The 19,241-nt window shown below is 38.5% G+C and overlaps 1 protein-coding gene across 1 annotated transcript; it reads right to left on the bottom strand.

The window, feature by feature from the left end:
* Positions 1 to 2,683: 2,683 nt before the first annotated feature.
* Positions 2,684 to 3,580, bottom strand: LOC308423565 (homeobox protein OTX2-like; the record flags this gene model as incomplete). The annotated part of the gene is made up of 1 exon (XM_080920320.1): positions 2,684 to 3,580. One exon carries the CDS (start codon positions 3,578 to 3,580, stop codon positions 2,684 to 2,686), a length of 897 nt encoding a protein of 298 aa, XP_080776446.1.
* Positions 3,581 to 19,241: the final 15,661 nt, after the last annotated feature.

The raw sequence follows: 19,241 nt of genomic DNA, 5'->3' as shown, positions 1-19,241 counted from the left end.
TTTTCATGTTCATTTTTGGAAAGTTTAATTTATACCATCCACATGTTTGATTGTATTTTCCTATATTTCTTTAAGGATCTTTCCATGCTCTCTTTAAAAGTCTCTATTATAAGATTGGATTTAAGATCATTTTCTTGTGATTAAGTTTTGTTAGGCTATACATAGCTTTTTGTAGTAGGATAGCTGGGCTCTGCTGGGGCCATATTGCCCTAGTTCTTGTTGATCATATTCTTTTTGAAAAAATATTTATTTATTTTATGTATGTGAGTACACTGTTGCTCTCTTAAAACACTCCGGAATAAGGCATCAGGTCCCAATACAGATGATTGTGAACCACCATGTAGTTCCTGGGAATTGAACTCAGGACCTTTTGAAGAACACTCACTGTTCTTAACCTTTGAGCTATATCTCAAGCCCATGTTGATTGTATTCATTCATAGCTGGATGATCCTGATGGCAGCAGAACTCATCAAGAAGTCAGTAGGTGCCATGGGCGAGACAATATAAGTCACTGTTCCTCAGGCAGACCTAGCTGGCAAGGCATTGGTAGGGCAGTTTTCCAAACTGTTTGTTCTTGGGGCCCTGTAGGCCTCCATGGGGGAACTGCAATGCTCTTGTGAACTCTGAAATTTCTTCAGAAAGTCAGGGCAAGCCTAGATTTAGACAACAGAGGTCATCAAACCAAGTACATGCAACTCAACTCTGCTGGCTCTATTCTAGGTGCACCAGACTGGGAAGGAATTGGTAGGACGGTGTTCAAAACTGATTGTTCTTGGGGTCTCATAGTCCTACATGGAATAGCAGAACACTCTTGGTATTCCTCATGGCTCTTCTGTATGGTAGGTAGATCCCAGAGCCAGACAATGGAGGTCAGGAATCATATGTAACTCATATCTCCCAGCTGTGCCTCATTTTTATGTGTCTCAGTTCAAATTATAGAATTTCCCAGTTAGAAATGGGTTAACTTAGAATGTTTTAGTTCTATCTGTTTGCCTGCGAATTTCATGAAATCATTGTTTTTAAAAGCTGAGTAGTACTCCATTGTGTAAATGTACCACAATTTTTGTATCCATTCATCTACTGAAGGACATCTGGGTTCTTTCCAGCTTCTGGATATTATAAATAGAGCTGCAATGAACATTGTGGTGCATGTATCTTTGTTGTATGTTCGAGCATCTCTGGAGTAAATGCCCAGAAGTGGAATAACTGGGTCTTCAGGTAGTAGTATGTCCGTTTTTCTGAGGAACCACCAGACTGATTTCCAGAGTGGTTGTATCACTTTACAACCCCACCAATGGTGGAGAAGTGTTCCTCTTTCTCCACATCCTCGCCAGCATCTGTTGTCATCTGAGTTTTGGGTCTTGGCCAATCTTGGGTCTTGGTCTTTGGGTTGTTTTGATTTGCATTTCCCTGATGGCTAAGGATGTTGACAACTTCCTTAGACGTTTCTCAGCCATTCGATGTTCCTTGATTGAGAACTTTTTGTTTAAGTCTGTACCCCATTTTTTAATAAGGTTTTTTAATTCTTTGGTGTCTAGCTTTTTGAGTTTTTTGTATACCATGGATATTAGACCTCTATCTGATGTGGGGTTGGTAAAGATCATTTCCCACTCTGTTGACTGCCGTTTTGTTTTCTTTTTTTTTTTTCATTGTGCTAGAACCATTTTAATATAATTATACATATCTGCCAAATCCAGGAAGGGTTTATGCATATATAACTTCCAGTTAACGTCTGCAAGCATAAATGACAATGATCTCAGATTAAAATTCATCAGGGCCAGAGCAATGTCTCTTCTACTGCCAGGTTTACATTAAATTACGGGTGAATTAGGGTCCTTTTGCTTCTTCTCCATTCTTGTCCAGAGACGGCAGGGCAGAGCTCACCTCCAGCCAAAGGTAATCTTTCTAGATCGGTATTCAGTTGCTCTGGATTTTGCTTATAATTATAACCTATTTAATCACAGAAGAACCCCTGCGGAGGTGGAGTTCGAGGTTGCATACAATAACAGGAGATCACAGTTTTGACGTCTAGCACAGATTAAAAACCACAGATGGACCATTTATATAAGACACACACTGATTGTCTCTTAAACTACATATCGACTCCGTATGAGCATTAATTTTTTTTTCTTTAAATAAAGTAGTGCATCTAGGACAATCAGTCACACAATTCACACAGCCCTGAAAAGTTTTCTCAGTGCCAACTACCAGTTGGTCATGAAAGGTGAATGAGCGTGGGACATTGTCCATTCCTAAGATTCAACCAAAAATTGGCTAAAACACCAGATCACTTCTGCTTTGAAGGCCATGGATGACCTTCCCTCCTTTCCCTCACAACTCAGTTTTGCTTGATTATTTATTTTATTTTATTTTATTTTATTTTGAGTGGTGTTTGGTTGCATGTCCCTAGGATATATTTAATCAATCATTTGCAAATCAGAAAAACCAATGATCTAGAACTATAACAGAATCTTAAGGAGATTTGTTTGTCCATTTCAGGTTGCTGGTTGACAGACCCTTCTAAAGCCCTTCCTGTTTTCCTTCTATGCCTCTCGGTAACTTTGATCAGGAGTCTGAGAGCATCATCCCATCTAACTCTTTTAACCAATGCCTGGCTAAAACTGGAATGTCCAGCCCAGCATATTTAAAAATCACCCCCCCAAAAAATAGCTTTTACGGGTCTTCACAAAACCTGGAATTTCCATGAGGATGTCTGATCTTTATAATCCAAACAGTCAGCATTGAAGTTAAGCTTCCAAGAGGCAGTTTGGTCCTTATAGTCCAAGCAATCAGTGGTTGAGTTAAAACCCAAGCTTGAAGCTCCATATCCCTGGGTGGAAAGAGAAGCTGGGGACTGATTGAGGTGGCTGGTGACAGCATTGGTACCCATGGGACTGAGTGTGGCCCCTGGTCCAGGAAGCTGGTGATGCATAGGGGTCAAATAAGATCCACAGTCCATGCCCCCAAAGTAGGAAGTTGAACCAGCATAGCCTTGACTATAACCTGAAGCCTGAGTATATGTCATGGGATAGGACCTCTGCATGCAGGAGGAGGAGGTGGACAAGGGGTCAGACAGTGGGGAGATGGAAGCTGGACTCCAGATAGACACTGGAGCGCTGCTGCTGGTAATGGTTGGGACTGAGGTACTAGAGGGGGGAGTGAACTGGCCACTTGTTCCACTCTCTGAACTCACTTCCCGAGCTGGAGAGGTCTTCTTTTTGGCAGGTCTCACTTTGTTCTGACCCCCGTTCTGTTGCTGCTGCTGCTGCTGCTGACGGCACTTAGCTCTTCGGTTCTTAAACCATACCTGCACCCTGGACTCTGGCAAATTGATTTTCAGCGCCACCTCCTCCCGCATGAAGATGTCTGGGTACCGGGTCTTGGCAAACAGAGCTTCCAGAACGTCGAGTTGTGCTCTGGTGAAAGTCGTCCTCTCACGCCGCTGTTTCCGGGGGGTGGCTGCAGGACAAGAAGCCCAGGGCCCCGGGTAGCCCACGGAGGGGTGCAGCAAGTCCATACCCGAAGTAGTCAGACTCAGCCCATTGACTGCGTAAGGCGGTTGCTTTAGATAAGACATCATGCTAAGGTTGTTTGGAGGCGCAAAGTCGGCCCAAATTGGGGGTACCCAGCCGGATGGTCTCGATTCGCCTGGAGTGGACAGGGTCAGGGTCCTTGGTGGGTGGATTTGGAGTGACAGAACTTACAGCCGCATTGGACGTTTGAAAAGAAAAAAAAATCAAATTATCCTTCAAAATTCCAAGTAGCCAGCTATCAAAGTAGACGTGGTGACTGAGCTCCTCTAGCGATTTTTATTTTTAATAACAGTGGAGGCCGAATTGGAGCTGAAGAAGGTTCCGCTCTCAGAGAGATTTGCTCGCCGTTTTGTTTTCTTGACAGTGTCTTTAGCCTTACAGAAACTTTGCAATCTCATTAAGTCCCATTTGTCAATCTTTGACCTTAGAGCACGAGCCATTGGTGTTCTGTTCAGGACATTTTCTCCTGTGCCTATGTGTTCTAAGGTTTTCCCTACTTTCTCATCTAATAGTTTCAGTGTATCTGGTTTAATGTGGAGATCTTTGATCCACGTGCACTTGAGCTGTGTACAAGGAGATAAGAAAGGGTCTATTTTCATTCTTCTGCATGCTAAGTGCCAGTTGTACCAACACCATTTGTTGAATAGGCTGTCCTTTGTCCATTGAATGTTTTCAGCTCCTTTGTCAAAAATCAGATGACCATACATGTGAGGGCTCATTTCTGGATCTTCTATTCTATTCCATTGATCCACATGCCTATTTCTGTACCAGTACCATGCAGCTTTCAGCACAATTGCCTTGTAATATAGCTTGAGGTCAGGGATCGCAATTCCCGCAGATGTTTTCTTGTTGTTGAGGATGGATTTCGCTATTCTAGGTCTTTTGTTATTCCAGATGAAATTGCACATTGCTGTTTCCAACTCAATGAAGATCTGGGTTGAAATTTTGATGGGGATTGCATTGAATCTGTAGATTGCTTTTGGAAAGATGGCCATTTTTAAAATGTTGATCCTTCCAATCCATGAGCATGGGAGATCTTTCCATTTTCTGAGATCTTCCTTGATTTCCTTCTTTAGAGGTTTGAAGTTCTTGTCATCCAGGTCCTTCACTTGCTTAGTTAGAGTCACACCTTGGTATTTCATATTTTTTGTGACTATTTTGTAGGGTATCTTTTCCCTAATTTCTTTCTCCACATGTTTGTCCTTTGAATATAGGAAGGCTACTGATTTGTCTGAGTTAATTTTATATCCAGCCACTTTGCTGAACTTGTTTATCAGCTGTAGAAGTTCTATGGTGGAAGTCGTGGGTTTGCTTAAGTACACTATCATGTCATCTGCAAATAGTGATGTTTTTACTTCTTCCTTTCCAATTTGTATCTCATTGATTTCCATTTGTTGTCTAATTGCTCCAGATAGGATTTCAGTACTATGTTGAATAGGTAGGGGCAGCCTTATTGAGTCCTAATTTTAGTGGGATTGCTTCAAGTTTCCCACCATTAAGTTTGATGTTGGCTGTTGGTTTGCTGTATATTGCTTTTATTATGTTTAGATATGGGCCTTGGATTCCTGTTCTTTCCAAAACTGTTAACATGAAGTGGTGTTGGATTTTGTCAAATGCTTCCTCAGCATCTAGTGAGATAACCATGTGGTTTTTTTCTTTGAGTTTTTTATATGGTGGATTACGTTGATGGATTTCCTTATATTAAACCATCCCTGCATCCCAGGGATGAAACCTACTTGATCATTGTGAGTGATTGTTTTGATGTGTTCTTGAATTCGGTTTGCAAGGATTTTGTTGAGTATTTTTGCATCAATGTTCATAAGTGAGATTGGTCTGAAGTTCTCTTTCCTTGTAGGGCCTTTGTGTGGTTTAGGAACAAGGGTTATTGTAGCCTCAAAAAATGAGTTAGGTAGTGTTCCATCGGATTCTATTTTGTGCAATAGTTTGGAGATATTGGTATTATGTCATTAATAAATGTCTGATAAAACTCTGCACTGAATCCATCTGGACCTGGGCTTTTTTTGGTTGGGATTCTTTTGATGACTGCTTCTATTTCTTTAGGTGTTATGGGATTATTTAGATAGTTTCCCTGGTCCTGGCTTAACCTTGATATCTTGTATCTGTCTAGGAATTCATCCATTTCCTCCAGATTTTCTAGCTTTGTTGAGTATAGGCTTTCGTAGTAGGATCTGATGATTTCTTAAATTTCCTCAGTTTCAGTTGTTATTTCTCCATTTTCCTTTCTGATTTTGTTAATTTGCATACTGTCTCTTTGACCTCTAGTTATTCTAAGGGTTTATCAATCTTGTTAATTTTCTCAAAGAATCAGCTCTTGGTTTTGTTGATTCTTTCAATGGTTCTTTTTGTTTCTATTTGGTCTATTTCTGCCCTAAGTTTGATTATTTCTTGCCATCTACTCCTCTTGGGTGTATCTGCTTTTTTTTGTCCTAGAGCTTTCAACTGTGCTGTCATGTTGCTAGTGTATGCTCTCTCCAGTTTCTTTTTGGAAGCATTCAGAACTATGAGTTTTCCTCTCAGTACTGCTTTCATTGCATCCCATAGGTTTGGGTATATCATGTTTTCATTTTTATTGAATTCTAGAATATCCTTAATTTCTTTCTTTATTTCTTCTTTGACCCTGCTGTCATTTAATAGAGCATTGTTTAGTTTCCATGTGTATATGGGCTTTTTGTTGTCATTGTTTTTATTAAAGTCCAGCCTTAGATCATGGTGATCTGAAAGAATGCATGGGAGGAGTATTTCCATCTTCTTGTATCGATTGAGGCTCATTCTGTGTCCAATTATATGGTCAATTTTTGAGAAGCTTCAGTAAGGTGCTGAGAAGAAGGTGTATTCTTTTGTTTTAGGATGATATGTTCTATAGATATCTATTAATTCCAGTTGGTTCATAGTGTCTGCTAGTTTTACAGTGTTCTTGTTCAGTTTCTGTTTCCATGATCTGTCCATTGGTGAGAGTGGCGTATTGAGGTCTCCCACTATTATTGTGTGGGGTAAAATGTATTTTTTGAGCTTTAGTAGGGTTTCTTTTATGAATATGGGTGCTTTTGTATTTGGAGCATATATGTTAAGGATTGAGAGTTCTTCCTGACTAATTTCCCCTGTAATGAGTAAGAAGTGTCCTTCCTTATGTTTTTATATTACTTTTGGTTGAAAATATACTTTATTCGATATTAGAATGGCCACTCCAGCTTGCTTCTTGTGGCCTTTTGCTTGGAAGTTTTTTTTCCAAACCTTTTACTCTGAGATAATGTCTGTCTTTGTCTCTGAGATGAGTTTCTTGTACGCAGCAAAATGCTGGGTTTTGTTTAGGTATCCAGTCTGATAGCCTATATCTTTTTATTGGGGAGTTGAGTCCATTTATGTTAATAGATATCATGGAATAGTGGTTGCTGTTTCCTGCTATTGTTGCTTTGGTAGCTTGAATTGTGCCTGTGTGTTTTTCTTCTTTTGGTTTTCTTGCTTAGAATTTTTCTCGTTTTTACTATGAGGTGGTTCCCCTCATTGTATTGGGTTTTCTACCTATTATTTGTTGTAGTGCTGGGTTTCTGGTCATATATTGTGTCAATTTCGTTTTGTCGGAATATCTTCATCTCGCCTTCTATGGTGATTGATAGTTTTACTGGGTATAGCAGCTTGGACTGGCACTTGTGCTGCCTAAGGTTCTGCATGATGTCTGTCCTAGCTCTTCTAGCTTTCATAGTCTCTGTTGAGAAATCAGGTGTGATTCTGATTGGTCTGCCTTTATATGCTACATGACCTTTTTCCCTTACTGCTTTTAGTATTCTTTCTTTGCTTTGGGCACTTGGTGCTTTGACTATTATGTGTCGGAGGAATTTCTTTTCTGGTCCAACCTATATGGAGTTCTGTAGACTTCTTTTATGCTCGTGGTCATCTCATTCTTAAGGGTCGGGAAGTTTTCTTCTAGGATTTTGTTGAAGATATTTACTGTTCCTCTTAGTTGATATTCTTCACCCTCTTCTATTCCTATTATCCTTAGGTTTGGTCTTCTCATTTTGTCCTGGATCTCCTGTACATTTTGGGTTAGGAGCTTTTTGGTTTTTGCATCTTCTTTGACTGTTTTGTCTATGTTTTCAATGTTGTCTTTGGCCCCCAAGATTCTCTCTTCCATCTCTTGTATTCTTTTGGAAATGCTTGCATCTGTGACTCCTGATTTCTTTTTTAGGATTTCTACCTCTAGGGTTGTCTCTTTTAGTGTTTTCTTTATTGTGTACATTTCTGTTTTAAATTCCTTCTTCCATTTCTTCATCTCGTTGGTTCTGTTTTCTTCTAGTTCTTTGAGTTCTTTAAGTGTTTTTCTTGTTTCTTCTTTAAAAGCTTCTATTTCTTTATGCTTTTCCTCCCGTTCTTGTTTAAGGATCTCTATCATCATCTTGAGTTAGTATTTCGTGTGTGAGTCTTCTTTTTCTGGTGTGTTTGGCATTCCGCTATTTGTTGTGATGTAGGAAGTCGTTGGTGCCAATAGATGGCGCCAGCTTCCTGCCGAGGATTCAGCAAACAGAGCTGTTGCCCAGCCAAGAGACTTAGAGTGGAAAAACCATGTACGTCATAGCCCACTCTCAGGGCATACTAATGAGCTACTGGAGGATACACCAATCAGGTAGCAACACAAGTCTCTTAGGCATATATAAGCAGTGCATTTCTCTCCCACGGGGGAGATCGCCTGTTTAGGGGAAGACCCCTGCTAAGGGGAGATTTCACCGGGCAAGCACCAGGAGAAGTCCCACGTAGAGAAGTCCCACGTGGAGAAGTCCCCTGCTCAGGGAGTCCCCTGCTCAGAGTGCTGTACAATAAAGGTTGTTCGCAGAAGGATCCTGTGGTCACACGCCTTTTCCTGCCGGCGGGAAGTGGGGCGGGCGACAGTTGTGATGAGAGAGTTGGGTTCTAGTGTTGCCAGGTTGTCTTGGTTTCCCTGGGGTATGTTCTTTTGCTTTCCTCTTGCCATCTTTTTGTCAGTGATTGGTTCTTGCCTTTCCCTTGTACCTGGCCTGTGTCCCTGGATCTCAGCTCTTCCTGGTGGCAGATATTCTGAGTGGCTGTTGTGCACCCCAGAAGCCGCTACCTGGGAACAGAGAACCCAATGCTGCTGCTAGGTTCCTGGATCCTTGGACCAAGTCAGCCGAGCACACACTTTCCATGTGCTCTGCCGAGATCTCTCTGCCTTCTGGCTAGTTGGAATCTGTTCTCACTCTGTTCTTGCCAGTCCTGTCTGTCTGGGTGTTCGCTCTTCCTGGTGGCAGATGTTCCCAAATAGTGACATTTTTACTACTTCCTTTCCAATTTTTATCCCTTTGATTTCCTTTTGTTGTCTAATTGCTCTGGCCAGGACTTCCAGTGCTATGTTGAATAGGAGGGGGAGAGTGGGCAGCCTGGTCTAGTCCCTGATTTTAGTGGGATTGCTCCAAGTTTCTCATCGTTTAGTTTGATGTTGGCTATTGGTTTGCTATATATTGATTTTATTATGTTTAGGTATGGGCCTTGGATTCCTGTTCTTTCCAGGACTTTTAACATGAAGGGGTGTTGAATTTTGTCAAATGCTTTCTCAGCATCCAGTGAAATGACCATTGATTTTTCTCTTTGAGTTTGGTTATATGGTGGACTACATTGATGTATTTCCATATATTAAACCATCCCTGCATCCCAGAGATGAGGCTACTTGATTATTGTGAATGATCATTTTGATGTGTTCTTGGATTCGGTTTGCAAACCCCCATTTTAGGGGAATACTAGGATAGTGAGGCAGGAGTGGGTGCGTGGGTGATGGTGGTTCTCCCTCATAGAAGTAAGGGGGAGGAGAAATGGGATAGGGGTTTGCAGGGCAGGAAACTAGGAAGGGGCATACCAATTGAAATTTAAATAAATGAAATAACCAAAACAACAACAATAACTACACACAGACACACACGTGCACACACAGAGACACACACACACAACGAAAAACAAAAATTAACAACAAATAACCTAGATCATATGTGGCCTAGAGGCAAGACACAGCAGACAGCAGAGGGCGCTCTTGAGCAAAAATGATCACATTGATTTGTGTTGCATGAGAACTTAACAAGCCAGTTCCAATATACCTATTGTGACAGCCATTGGATAATGCCTGGACCCAAGAAGTGTGTGATTTGAGAGGCTCCCACAGTTGGCAGTTGAATGTTGCTCACTGAGAGCATTTCTGGTACTTTCTCTGAAACAACTCTACTCATCTTCATATTTATTTATTCAAGGAACAAATTCTTCATAATTCTCATGGACCTTCCTTTTTTTGTGTGAAACTTAGAAGCATTGTGATTAGGGTAAACAATTAATCCTACAGGTCTCAGTGTTAAAACTGACAACCATTCTCTTCTTTCTCTGTCACCCAGTCTATTTCTTCTTAATGTCCCTTTGCAAATCTCCTGGTCAGAATGGCTTATCTGATGTTGTGCCTAGACCTTCATCTTTGAGAGACATGAGCCATGGCCATCATGTATCATGTCAGTTCCAGTTTGGGATTGCTACAGTTATCTCCTTGTGATTAAATTGGCAAGCATTTGCTAGGTGGGTCAGTTGAGTGCCACACTTTCTTCCTCCTGGTGTTTAATAGCAGCCCTTTTTCTTCCTGATGATTAAGAAGAGTTCTCCTACAAAAATGCTAAGTCCTCCTTTCTCCTGCCATTTTAGTCATATGGATCCCAAAGAACTGAGGCCACTGCATTAGCTCTTCCTGTATCTGGAAATTTATGTCTCTTCATCAAAACTGATTTCCCTTAGGAGTTAATATTTGTAATTCTGTAAAGAACCACAAGCTGTTCAAGTGAGTCATAGTTCATGAGATTATAGACAATACAGGCCATTCCTGCCATATGAAGGGTGTGGCACTGGCTTCTACTGCTAAAAGAATTGACACCAGGCTATGGGGATGTATTATAGGTTTTCAGAATTTTCACATATTCTTTGCCTCTACAGTCTAAGTGCACCCTGTCATGCTCTCCGGGACTTTAGCATAGGGATGTTCCTTGTTACGAGCTACCCATGTAACCTTCTGTCTGTGACTTAGTTACAAACACCCCAGTGAATTCACTTTGTGTATGTTGCTTGTGTAGTCCTAACTGACTGCCAATAGAAGTATTACACAAAGGTCTCTACTCTCCTGATTCTCCACCTGCTTGGTGACTATGCCCCTTCTGAACTTCTCTTGATGTCCTTCATGTCAAACTGTGCCTTCCTTTCTACCACCCTTGAACATATTACACAATTTAATTCACATGCATCTCCTAGTATTATTTCCATAGTTGAGCTGGAGTGCTCTGAAAGACTCTACAAAGGTAATTATCACTCTGTATGACACAAGAAGCCTATGGCATGGCCCTGGTAAGCATTTGCCACAACACTGTGTTCTCTTTGTTCACATGGTTATCACGCCAATAGTAGTTTGGTTAATATATCTTCAACTATATAAGCCATATTGTCTACTTTGATTAGTGATCCATGTATACCTTTTAGTTGCCATTAATTTACCATACAATGTCACCATATTTTGTATTGATACTCTGGTTGACCAACATGCTTCTAAGACAGAATTACTTTTATTCCAGCTTTCAGAATTTTAGAGCCTTTGACAAGCACTGTATATAATTATTTCACATTATATACAATACTATTTATATTGAAAACTTATATGTTTTGGTCCATAAAAAACCCAAGCTCACTAAATGAATCTCTGCCCAGCTTCATGGGGTTTGCCAGTCAGTGAGGCTTATTGTGGTTTACATTAATTTTCAGTTTGCACCCATACAGCAAATGAATACACTCCTAAATTAAATTGGTCTTCTTCACTGTCAGTTGGTTACACATTTTTTTTACATACAGAGATATGAGATGAAGGATGGGCTGAAGAAAGAATGTCAATGCTGTGATACAATAAGCATCCTTAGACCATGTATTAAATTGTACACTCACTGGAGTGTTTATTGATTCATTTTGTCTTTTGACTTGACAGTTATGACAAAACCCAGGTCATGGTAGGTAGTTTTACTTCCATAGTTGTTAGGTGTCTCTTGAGCAGGCTTTGTCTTTATCAGACCAAATAGTACACCATGATTTGTCTCTACTTTTGGAATAATCTTAATTTAGTAAATCAGGATCTGAACTGTCACTCTTCCCTTAGGATTTTCTGTGAGTTTAACACAGAATCTTTTCTCACAACTCTTGGGACTAATACTGACAGTTCCAAGGGATAAGGATGCTTATCCTGTACTACTCGAGACCCTTCCAAAATTAGTAGCCTTTTGTATCACACAATATATAAGTACAAACAGCATTTTCAGGTGTAGAACAATATTATCAAATAGTATGCTTCCATTTTTGTGTCAGAAGATAAAAATAATTCAGCAAAATTGATATTTACCCTAACACTACTCTTGTGTACTAGATCTCTAAGATTTTTTTTACCATTATATTACCTTTCTGATTATTTACCTCTTATAGTGGTTTGATCAGATATGTTCCTCAAGCCCAGGTATTTAAAACCTTGGTCTTCAGTGGGTGATCTTAGTTTGGAGTAGCCTTGCTAGCGAAAGTACACCAATATGTGTGGGTGCTGAGAGTTCATAATGTCATCCCTATTCCAATTTGCTATCTTTGATTACAATGTGCCATTGAGATGTGATTGTTCTACTTCCTGCTCTTGCTACTGTGCTTACCTACCATGATAGATTTTAACCCTTTGGATCCATAAATCAAAATAAACTTTCTTCACTCTATACATTGTTCTTAATCACAGTATTTTATCACATAAATAGATAAATAATATAGATCCAAATCTCATGTATCCTACCAAGACCTCTAATATGATAACTACATTTTTAAAACTTAGATGAATTAGCATTAACTAATAATTGTAACTATATACTAATCTTTAGAATACCCAGTTATTTTTGCTTGGTGTATAATAAAGGTCAAAGGAGACAAACATGGGAAAATTGAAATTATGTACTATAGTTTATTTTATGTAGATGCAAGTTGGTTTTGACCCATATTTCTGATAGGAAAATAATTTATCTCCTAAAACAGTGGGCATGTACTATATAGCGAGCCAAGGTACTTCATATTCTATGGATGCTGTGTTGAAACTAACAGTCAATTAAGTTTGTGGCAGTCAATTATCATTCTAATAAGATTATTTGGTTTCTGTAGATAAATATAATCAGGACTGTACCCACTATATAGATCAATAAAGGTAGTTCTATTTTTTTCTATTACCCAGTTTTGATATTTCCAGTTGATGAGATTTCAGAGTCTTCTATTTTACCACCTTCCCCCATAATATCCATAAATATAGATTAAGGATCTGTGATGGTTTATATATGCTTGGTCCAGGAAGTAGCACTATAAGATATAGCCTTGTTAGTAGGTTTGTTTGTGTGTGTGTGGCCTTTAACACCTTTGTCCTAGCTTTGTAGAAGCTGGTTTTCTGCTATCTGCCTTTGGTACAAGGGGTGAAACTCTCAGCTCCTTCCAGCCCATATATGCCTGGATGCTACCATGCTCTTGCCTTGATGATAATGGAATGAACAAATGTGTGTTGTGTTGGGGAAGAGTTTTTGTCTTTGTTTCAACAGAAAAAGGAAAGCTATGGATTCTATAAAATTTATACAGATTAGAGTTGATAGATTAGACCTTCTGAAATCTTGGCAGGAGATGTGAAGGAAGAAACCATGAAGAACAACAAAATAGGTAAAGTATACGAGATGAGATATGCTTGTCTCTGGTCAGGACTTCAGCTATACATAGCCAATAATCTTATTTGCTACAGAGTCCTCATGACATATCATGACATTCTTTAATATAGCATGGATGAAAATTTATATTATAGTTTGGCTATGCAGTCCAAATAGACTTATAAAGTTTGATGCCTTTCTCCTGTTGAAACAAAGAGTAGAACATTATCTTTAGCCCAATTGTAAATACCACATATTTCATAACGCATTAATGCAGAAATGTTTATTACCTTTGAAAGTTTATATGTTTAGAGACACCAAAAAAGAACCCCACATAAAAAGTATCCCAGATAATCCTGCTTCATAGATGGACTCAAATTCTGTTTTCTCAAAATTCTGCATCCAGAAAACTTTCTACATGCCTAGTTAGATTGTCCATCATCAAAGAGTATTCTAGTTAGATCAGAGACTGTACAGTTATGTTTCTTAAGACTTGGTCAATATTTCAATTTCCTTGAGTTCCCCAAAAGAAATGCTATGATCAGACTGCAAGAAGAAATTTTAACAGAATAATGCCACACTTTCAAAAAATGGGGTTGGTTAGTTTTTAGTCATTTGGTAAATGATGGATGTTTGTTGTCATTTTAGTGGGTTGGTCACAAGTTGTTAATGGTCTTTGTCAGGAAAAAAAATGTATAGGAGGTTAGGTTCAGAGACTTCTTTTTCTCTTTCTTCTCTTTACCTCTATTCTTCTTCCTGTTCTATGTAATGTAAGGTGAAGAGGAGGAAAAGAAAAAAGGGAGGAATATAGAAATGATAATATAAAAAAGTAGATTGTTGAATATTTTTTAAACTAAGCAACATCAACAAGGCAAATATTTTTATATTGGTAGAGATCTTTGTATAGTAATATAAATAAAGTCATTTTGCTATAACATACTATATATATGTTTCAATTTCTTGATTAAGGTGTTATACCTATGCACCTTATTTGAAAATGTAATTTGATGTTCTAGTTCTTGAAATTTACTATTACAAACTCCTTCAATACTGGATACCAAGGTCAGTCAACATCAGAGACAAACAGATGGCTAAAGTCAAGTGCAAGAACATAATTAATAGAAACTAATGCAACAGCACACATTCAGAACCCAGCTCGCCTACTAATGCAAGTCCTGGATATCCTAAGACACTTGTAAAGCAAGATTCTGACCTTAAATTCCACATCATAAAGATTGATAGAGGTCTTTAAAGAGGATATAAACCATTTCCTTAAAAATACTTCAGAATATAGTCAAACTGGTAGATTCCCTTAAAGAGGAAAGGAATAAACCTCTAAGAAATACAGAAAAATACATTCAATAAAACAGATGAAGTAAATGAACAATACAATCTATGACCTAAAAATGAAAATAGAACCAATAAAGAAAATGCAAATGGAGGTAATCATGGAGATGGAAAACTTAGGAAAGAGAACAGGGACTACAGATGCAAGCATAATCAACAGACTATAAGACATGAAAGAAAAAAAATCTCAGGTGTAGAAGATACCACAGAAGAAATCAATACATTGGTTAAAGAAAACACCAAATGTAAGAAGTTTCTGAATTAAAGCATTCACAAAATTCGGGACAAAATGAAAAAATTAAACCTAGGAATAATCGGAAAAGATGAGGGTGAAGATTCCCAGTTTAAAGGGCCAGCAAACATCTTCAACAAAATAATAGAAGAAAACTCTTTTAACCTAAAGAAAGACATGGCTATAAACATACAAGAAGTCTGCAGAACACCAAATAGACTGAACTAAAAAAGAAAATTCTTTTACTACATAAAGACAGACCTACCAAAATTACACCTGACTTCTTAACAGAGATTCTAAAATACACAAGATCCTGAACAGATGTTTTTCAGAAGCTATGAGACCACAAATGCCAGCCCAGACTATTATACCTGCAAAATTCTCAATCACTACAGATGGAGAAACAATATTCCATGATAAATCCAAATTTAAACCCCACATTTCTACTAATCTAGACATACAGATAATATTAGAAGGAAACCTCAAACACAAGGAGGGTAACTACACCCAAGGAAACACAAAAATTAATCATCTCACAGCAAATCCAAAAGAAGACACCCACCACCCCCACATGTGCGCACACACACAGCACCAAATCCAACAACAAAATAACAAGAACTAAAAAACTGTTGATAATTAATAATCCTCAATATCAATAGACTAAACTCACCAATAGAGTGACACAGACTAGCAGACTGGATAAGTAAACAGGATCTATCATTCTGTTGCATGTAAGAAATACATTTTAGCAACAAAGATAGCCACTACCTAAGAGTAAAAGGCTGGAAAAACGATTTCTAAGCAAAGAGACCCAAGAAACAAGCTGGAGTATCATTATAATATCCAATAAAATAGACTTTCAATCAAAAGATGTGAAGGTCACCTGATACTCATCAATGGAAAACCCACCAAGATAAAGTTTTTTTATCAGATATTTTACTTATTTACATTTTGAATTTTATCCCCTTTCCTGGTTTTCCTTCCAAAAAACCCCTATTCCATCTTCTCACCTCTGATTTTATGAGAGTGCAACCTCATCCAACCACCCATTTCCACCTCACTGCCATGGCAGTGAATACCTAAGATGGGGCATTGAACCTTCACAGTACCTCTTCCATCAATGACAGACAAGGCCATCCTCTGCTATATTCAGCTGGAGCTATGGGTCCCTTCATGTGTACTCTTTGGTTGGTGGTTTAGTCCCTGGGAGCTCTAGAGTGTCTGGAGGGTTGATATTGTTGTTCTTCCTATGGAACTGCAAACCCCTTAAGCTCTTTCAGTCTTTTCCCTAACTTCTCCATTGATGTCCCTGTGCTCAGTGCAACGATTGGCTTTGAGTATCTACATCTGTATTTGTCAGGCTCTGGTAGAGCCTCTCAGGAGATAGCTATATCAGGGTCCTGTCAGCAAGCACTTTATTATTTATTTATTTATCTATCTATTTATTTATTTATTTATTCCAGATTTTATTTCTCTCCCGGTTTATCCTTCTCCACCAAGCCAGACTTCTCTCTTTTTTGTCAGTGCTTGTTTTTTTTTTTTAAAGGTTTGATAGTGTGCATTAAGATCTTACAAGTTATAATGAGCATAAAGTACATGTAAAACAGGATGTAACCTGGAATTAAAGTTTTCTTGGTGTGTAAGGATTAAGCATAATGGTTTTTTCTTTTTCTTTTTCTTTTTTTCTTTTCTTGAGCTTCATATAGTCTGTGAGTTGTTTCTGGGGTGTTCAGAGCTTTCTGGGGTTAGTATCCCATTATCAGTGACTGCATATTATGTCTGTTCTTTTGTGACTGGGTTATCTCACTCAGGATGATATTCTCTAGATGCATCCATTTTCTTAAAAATTTCATAAAGTCATTGTTTCTGATAGCTGAGAAGTACTCCATTGTGTAAATGTACCACAATTTTTGTATCCATTCATCTACTGAAGGACATCTGGTTTCTTTCCAGCTGCTGGCAATTATAAATAGAGCTGCTATGAACATTCTGGTGCATGTGTCTTTGTTGTATGTTGGGCCTTCTCTGGGGTATATGCCCAGAAGTGGAATAACTGGGTCTTCAGGTAGTATTATATCCAATATTCTGAGGAATCGCCAGACTGATTTCCAGAGTGGTTGTACAACCCCACCAACAGTGGAGAAGTGTTCCTCTTTCTCCACATCCTCACCAAAATCTGCTGTCATCCGAATTTTGGATCTTGATCAATCTGACTGGTGTGAGGTGGAATCTCAGAGTTGTTTTGATTTGCATTTCCCTGATGGCTAATGATGTCGAGCACTTTCTTAGATGCTTCTCAGCCATTCAATATTCCTCAAATGAGAACTTCTTGTTTAGCTCTGTAACCCATTTTTAATAAGGTTGTTTGGATCTCTGCTATCTAGCTTTTTGAGTTCTTTGTATACCTTGGATATTAGGCCTCTATCTGATGTGGGGTTGGTAAAGATCATTTCCCACTCTGTTGGTGACTGTTTTGTTTTCTTGACAGTGTCCTTAGCCTTACAGAAATCTTGCAATCTCATTAAGTCCCATTTGTCAATCTTTGACCTTAGAGCACGAGCCATTGGTTTTCTGTTCAGGAAAGTTTCTCCTGTGCCTATGAGTTCTAAGGTTTTCCCTATTTTCTCATTTAATAGTTTCAGTGTACCTTGTTTAATGTGGAGATCTTTGATCCACTTGCACGTGAGCTTTGTATAAGGAGATAAGAAAGGGTTTATTTTCATTCTTCTGTGTGCTGAGTGCCAGTTGGACCAACACCATTTGTTAAAGAGGTTGTCCTTTTTCCATTGAAAATTTACAGCTCCTTTGTCAATAATCAGGTGACCATATATGTGAGGGCTCATTTCTGGATCCTCTATTCTATTTCATTGATTCAAGTGCCTATTTCTGTATCAGTACCATGCAGTTTTCAGCAAAATTGCCTTGTAATATAGGTTGAGGTCAGGGATAGTGATTCCTGCAGATGTTTTCTTGTTGTTGAGGATGGATTTTGCTATTCTAGGTCTTTTGTTATTCCAGATGAAATTGCACATTGCTATTTCCAACTCAATGAAAAACTTGGTTGGAATTTTGATGGGGATTGCACTGAATCTGTATATTGCTTTTAGCAAGATGGCAATTTTTAAAATGTTGATTCTTCCAATCCATGAGCATGGGAGTTATTCCAATTTTCTGAGATCTTCCTCAATTTCCTTTTTTAGAGATTTGAAGTTCTTGTCTTCTAGGTCCTTCACATGCTTAGTTAGAGTCAAACCAAGGTATTTCATAATTTTTGTGACTATTGTGAAGGGTATCTTTTCCATAATTGGTTTCTTTACCTGTTTATCCTTTGAATATAGGAAGACTACTGATTTGTTTGAGTTAATTTTATATCCAGCCACTTTGCTGAAGTTGTTTATGAGATGTAGGAGTTCTCTGGTGGAATTTGTGGTGTAGCTTACATACACTATCATGTCATTTGCAAAAGTGATGTTTTTACTTCTTCCTTTTCAATTTGTTTTCCTTTGATTTCCATTTTCTGTCTAATTGCTCCAGCCAGGACTTCTAATACTATGTTGAATAGGTAGGGGGAGATTGTGAAGCCTTGTTGAGTCCCTGATTTTAGTGGGATTCCTTCAAGTCTCTCACAGCTAAGTTTGATGTTGGCAGTTGGTTTGCTGTATATTGCTTGTATTATGTTTAGGTATGGGCCTTGGATTCCTGTTCTTTCCAAGACTTTTAACATGAAGCAGTGTTGAATTTTGTCAATTGCTTTCTCAGCATCTAGTGAGATGACTGTGTGTGTGTTTTTTTCTTTGAGTTTGTTTATATGGTGGATTACATTGATGGATTCCCGTATATTAAACCATCTCTGCATCCCAGGGATGAAGCCTACTTGATCATGGTGAATGATTGTTTTGATGTGTTCTTGAATTTGGTTTGCAAAGATTTTGTTAAGTATTTTTCCATCAAAGTTCATAAGTAAGATTGATCTGAAGTTCTCTTTCCTTGTAGGGTCTTTGTGTGGTTTAGGAACAAGGGTTATTGTAGCCTCAAAAATGAGTTAGGTAGTGTTCCATCTGAATCTATTTTGTGAAATAGTTTGGAGAGTATTGGTATTATGTAATCAGTAAATGTCTGATAAAATTCTGCACTGAACCCATCTGGACCTGGGCTTTTTTTGGTTGGGAGGCTTTTGATTACTGCTTCTATTTCTTTAGGTGTTATGCGATTATTTAGATAGTTTACCTGCTCCTGGTTTAACTTTAGTATCTGGTATCTGTCTAGGAATTCATCCATTTCTTCTAGATTTTCCAGCTTAGTTGAGTATAGGCTTTTGTAGTAGGATCTGATGATTTCTTGAATTTCCTCAGTTTCAATTATTATGTCTCCACTTTCATTTCTGATTTT

Source organism: Micromys minutus (assembly GCF_963924665.1).
Source record: "Micromys minutus genome assembly, chromosome: 8".
Taxonomy (NCBI): Eukaryota; Metazoa; Chordata; class Mammalia; order Rodentia; family Muridae; genus Micromys; species Micromys minutus.
Note: the sequence above shows the minus strand (reverse complement) of the source record. Positions and strands in the feature narration are given on the sequence as shown.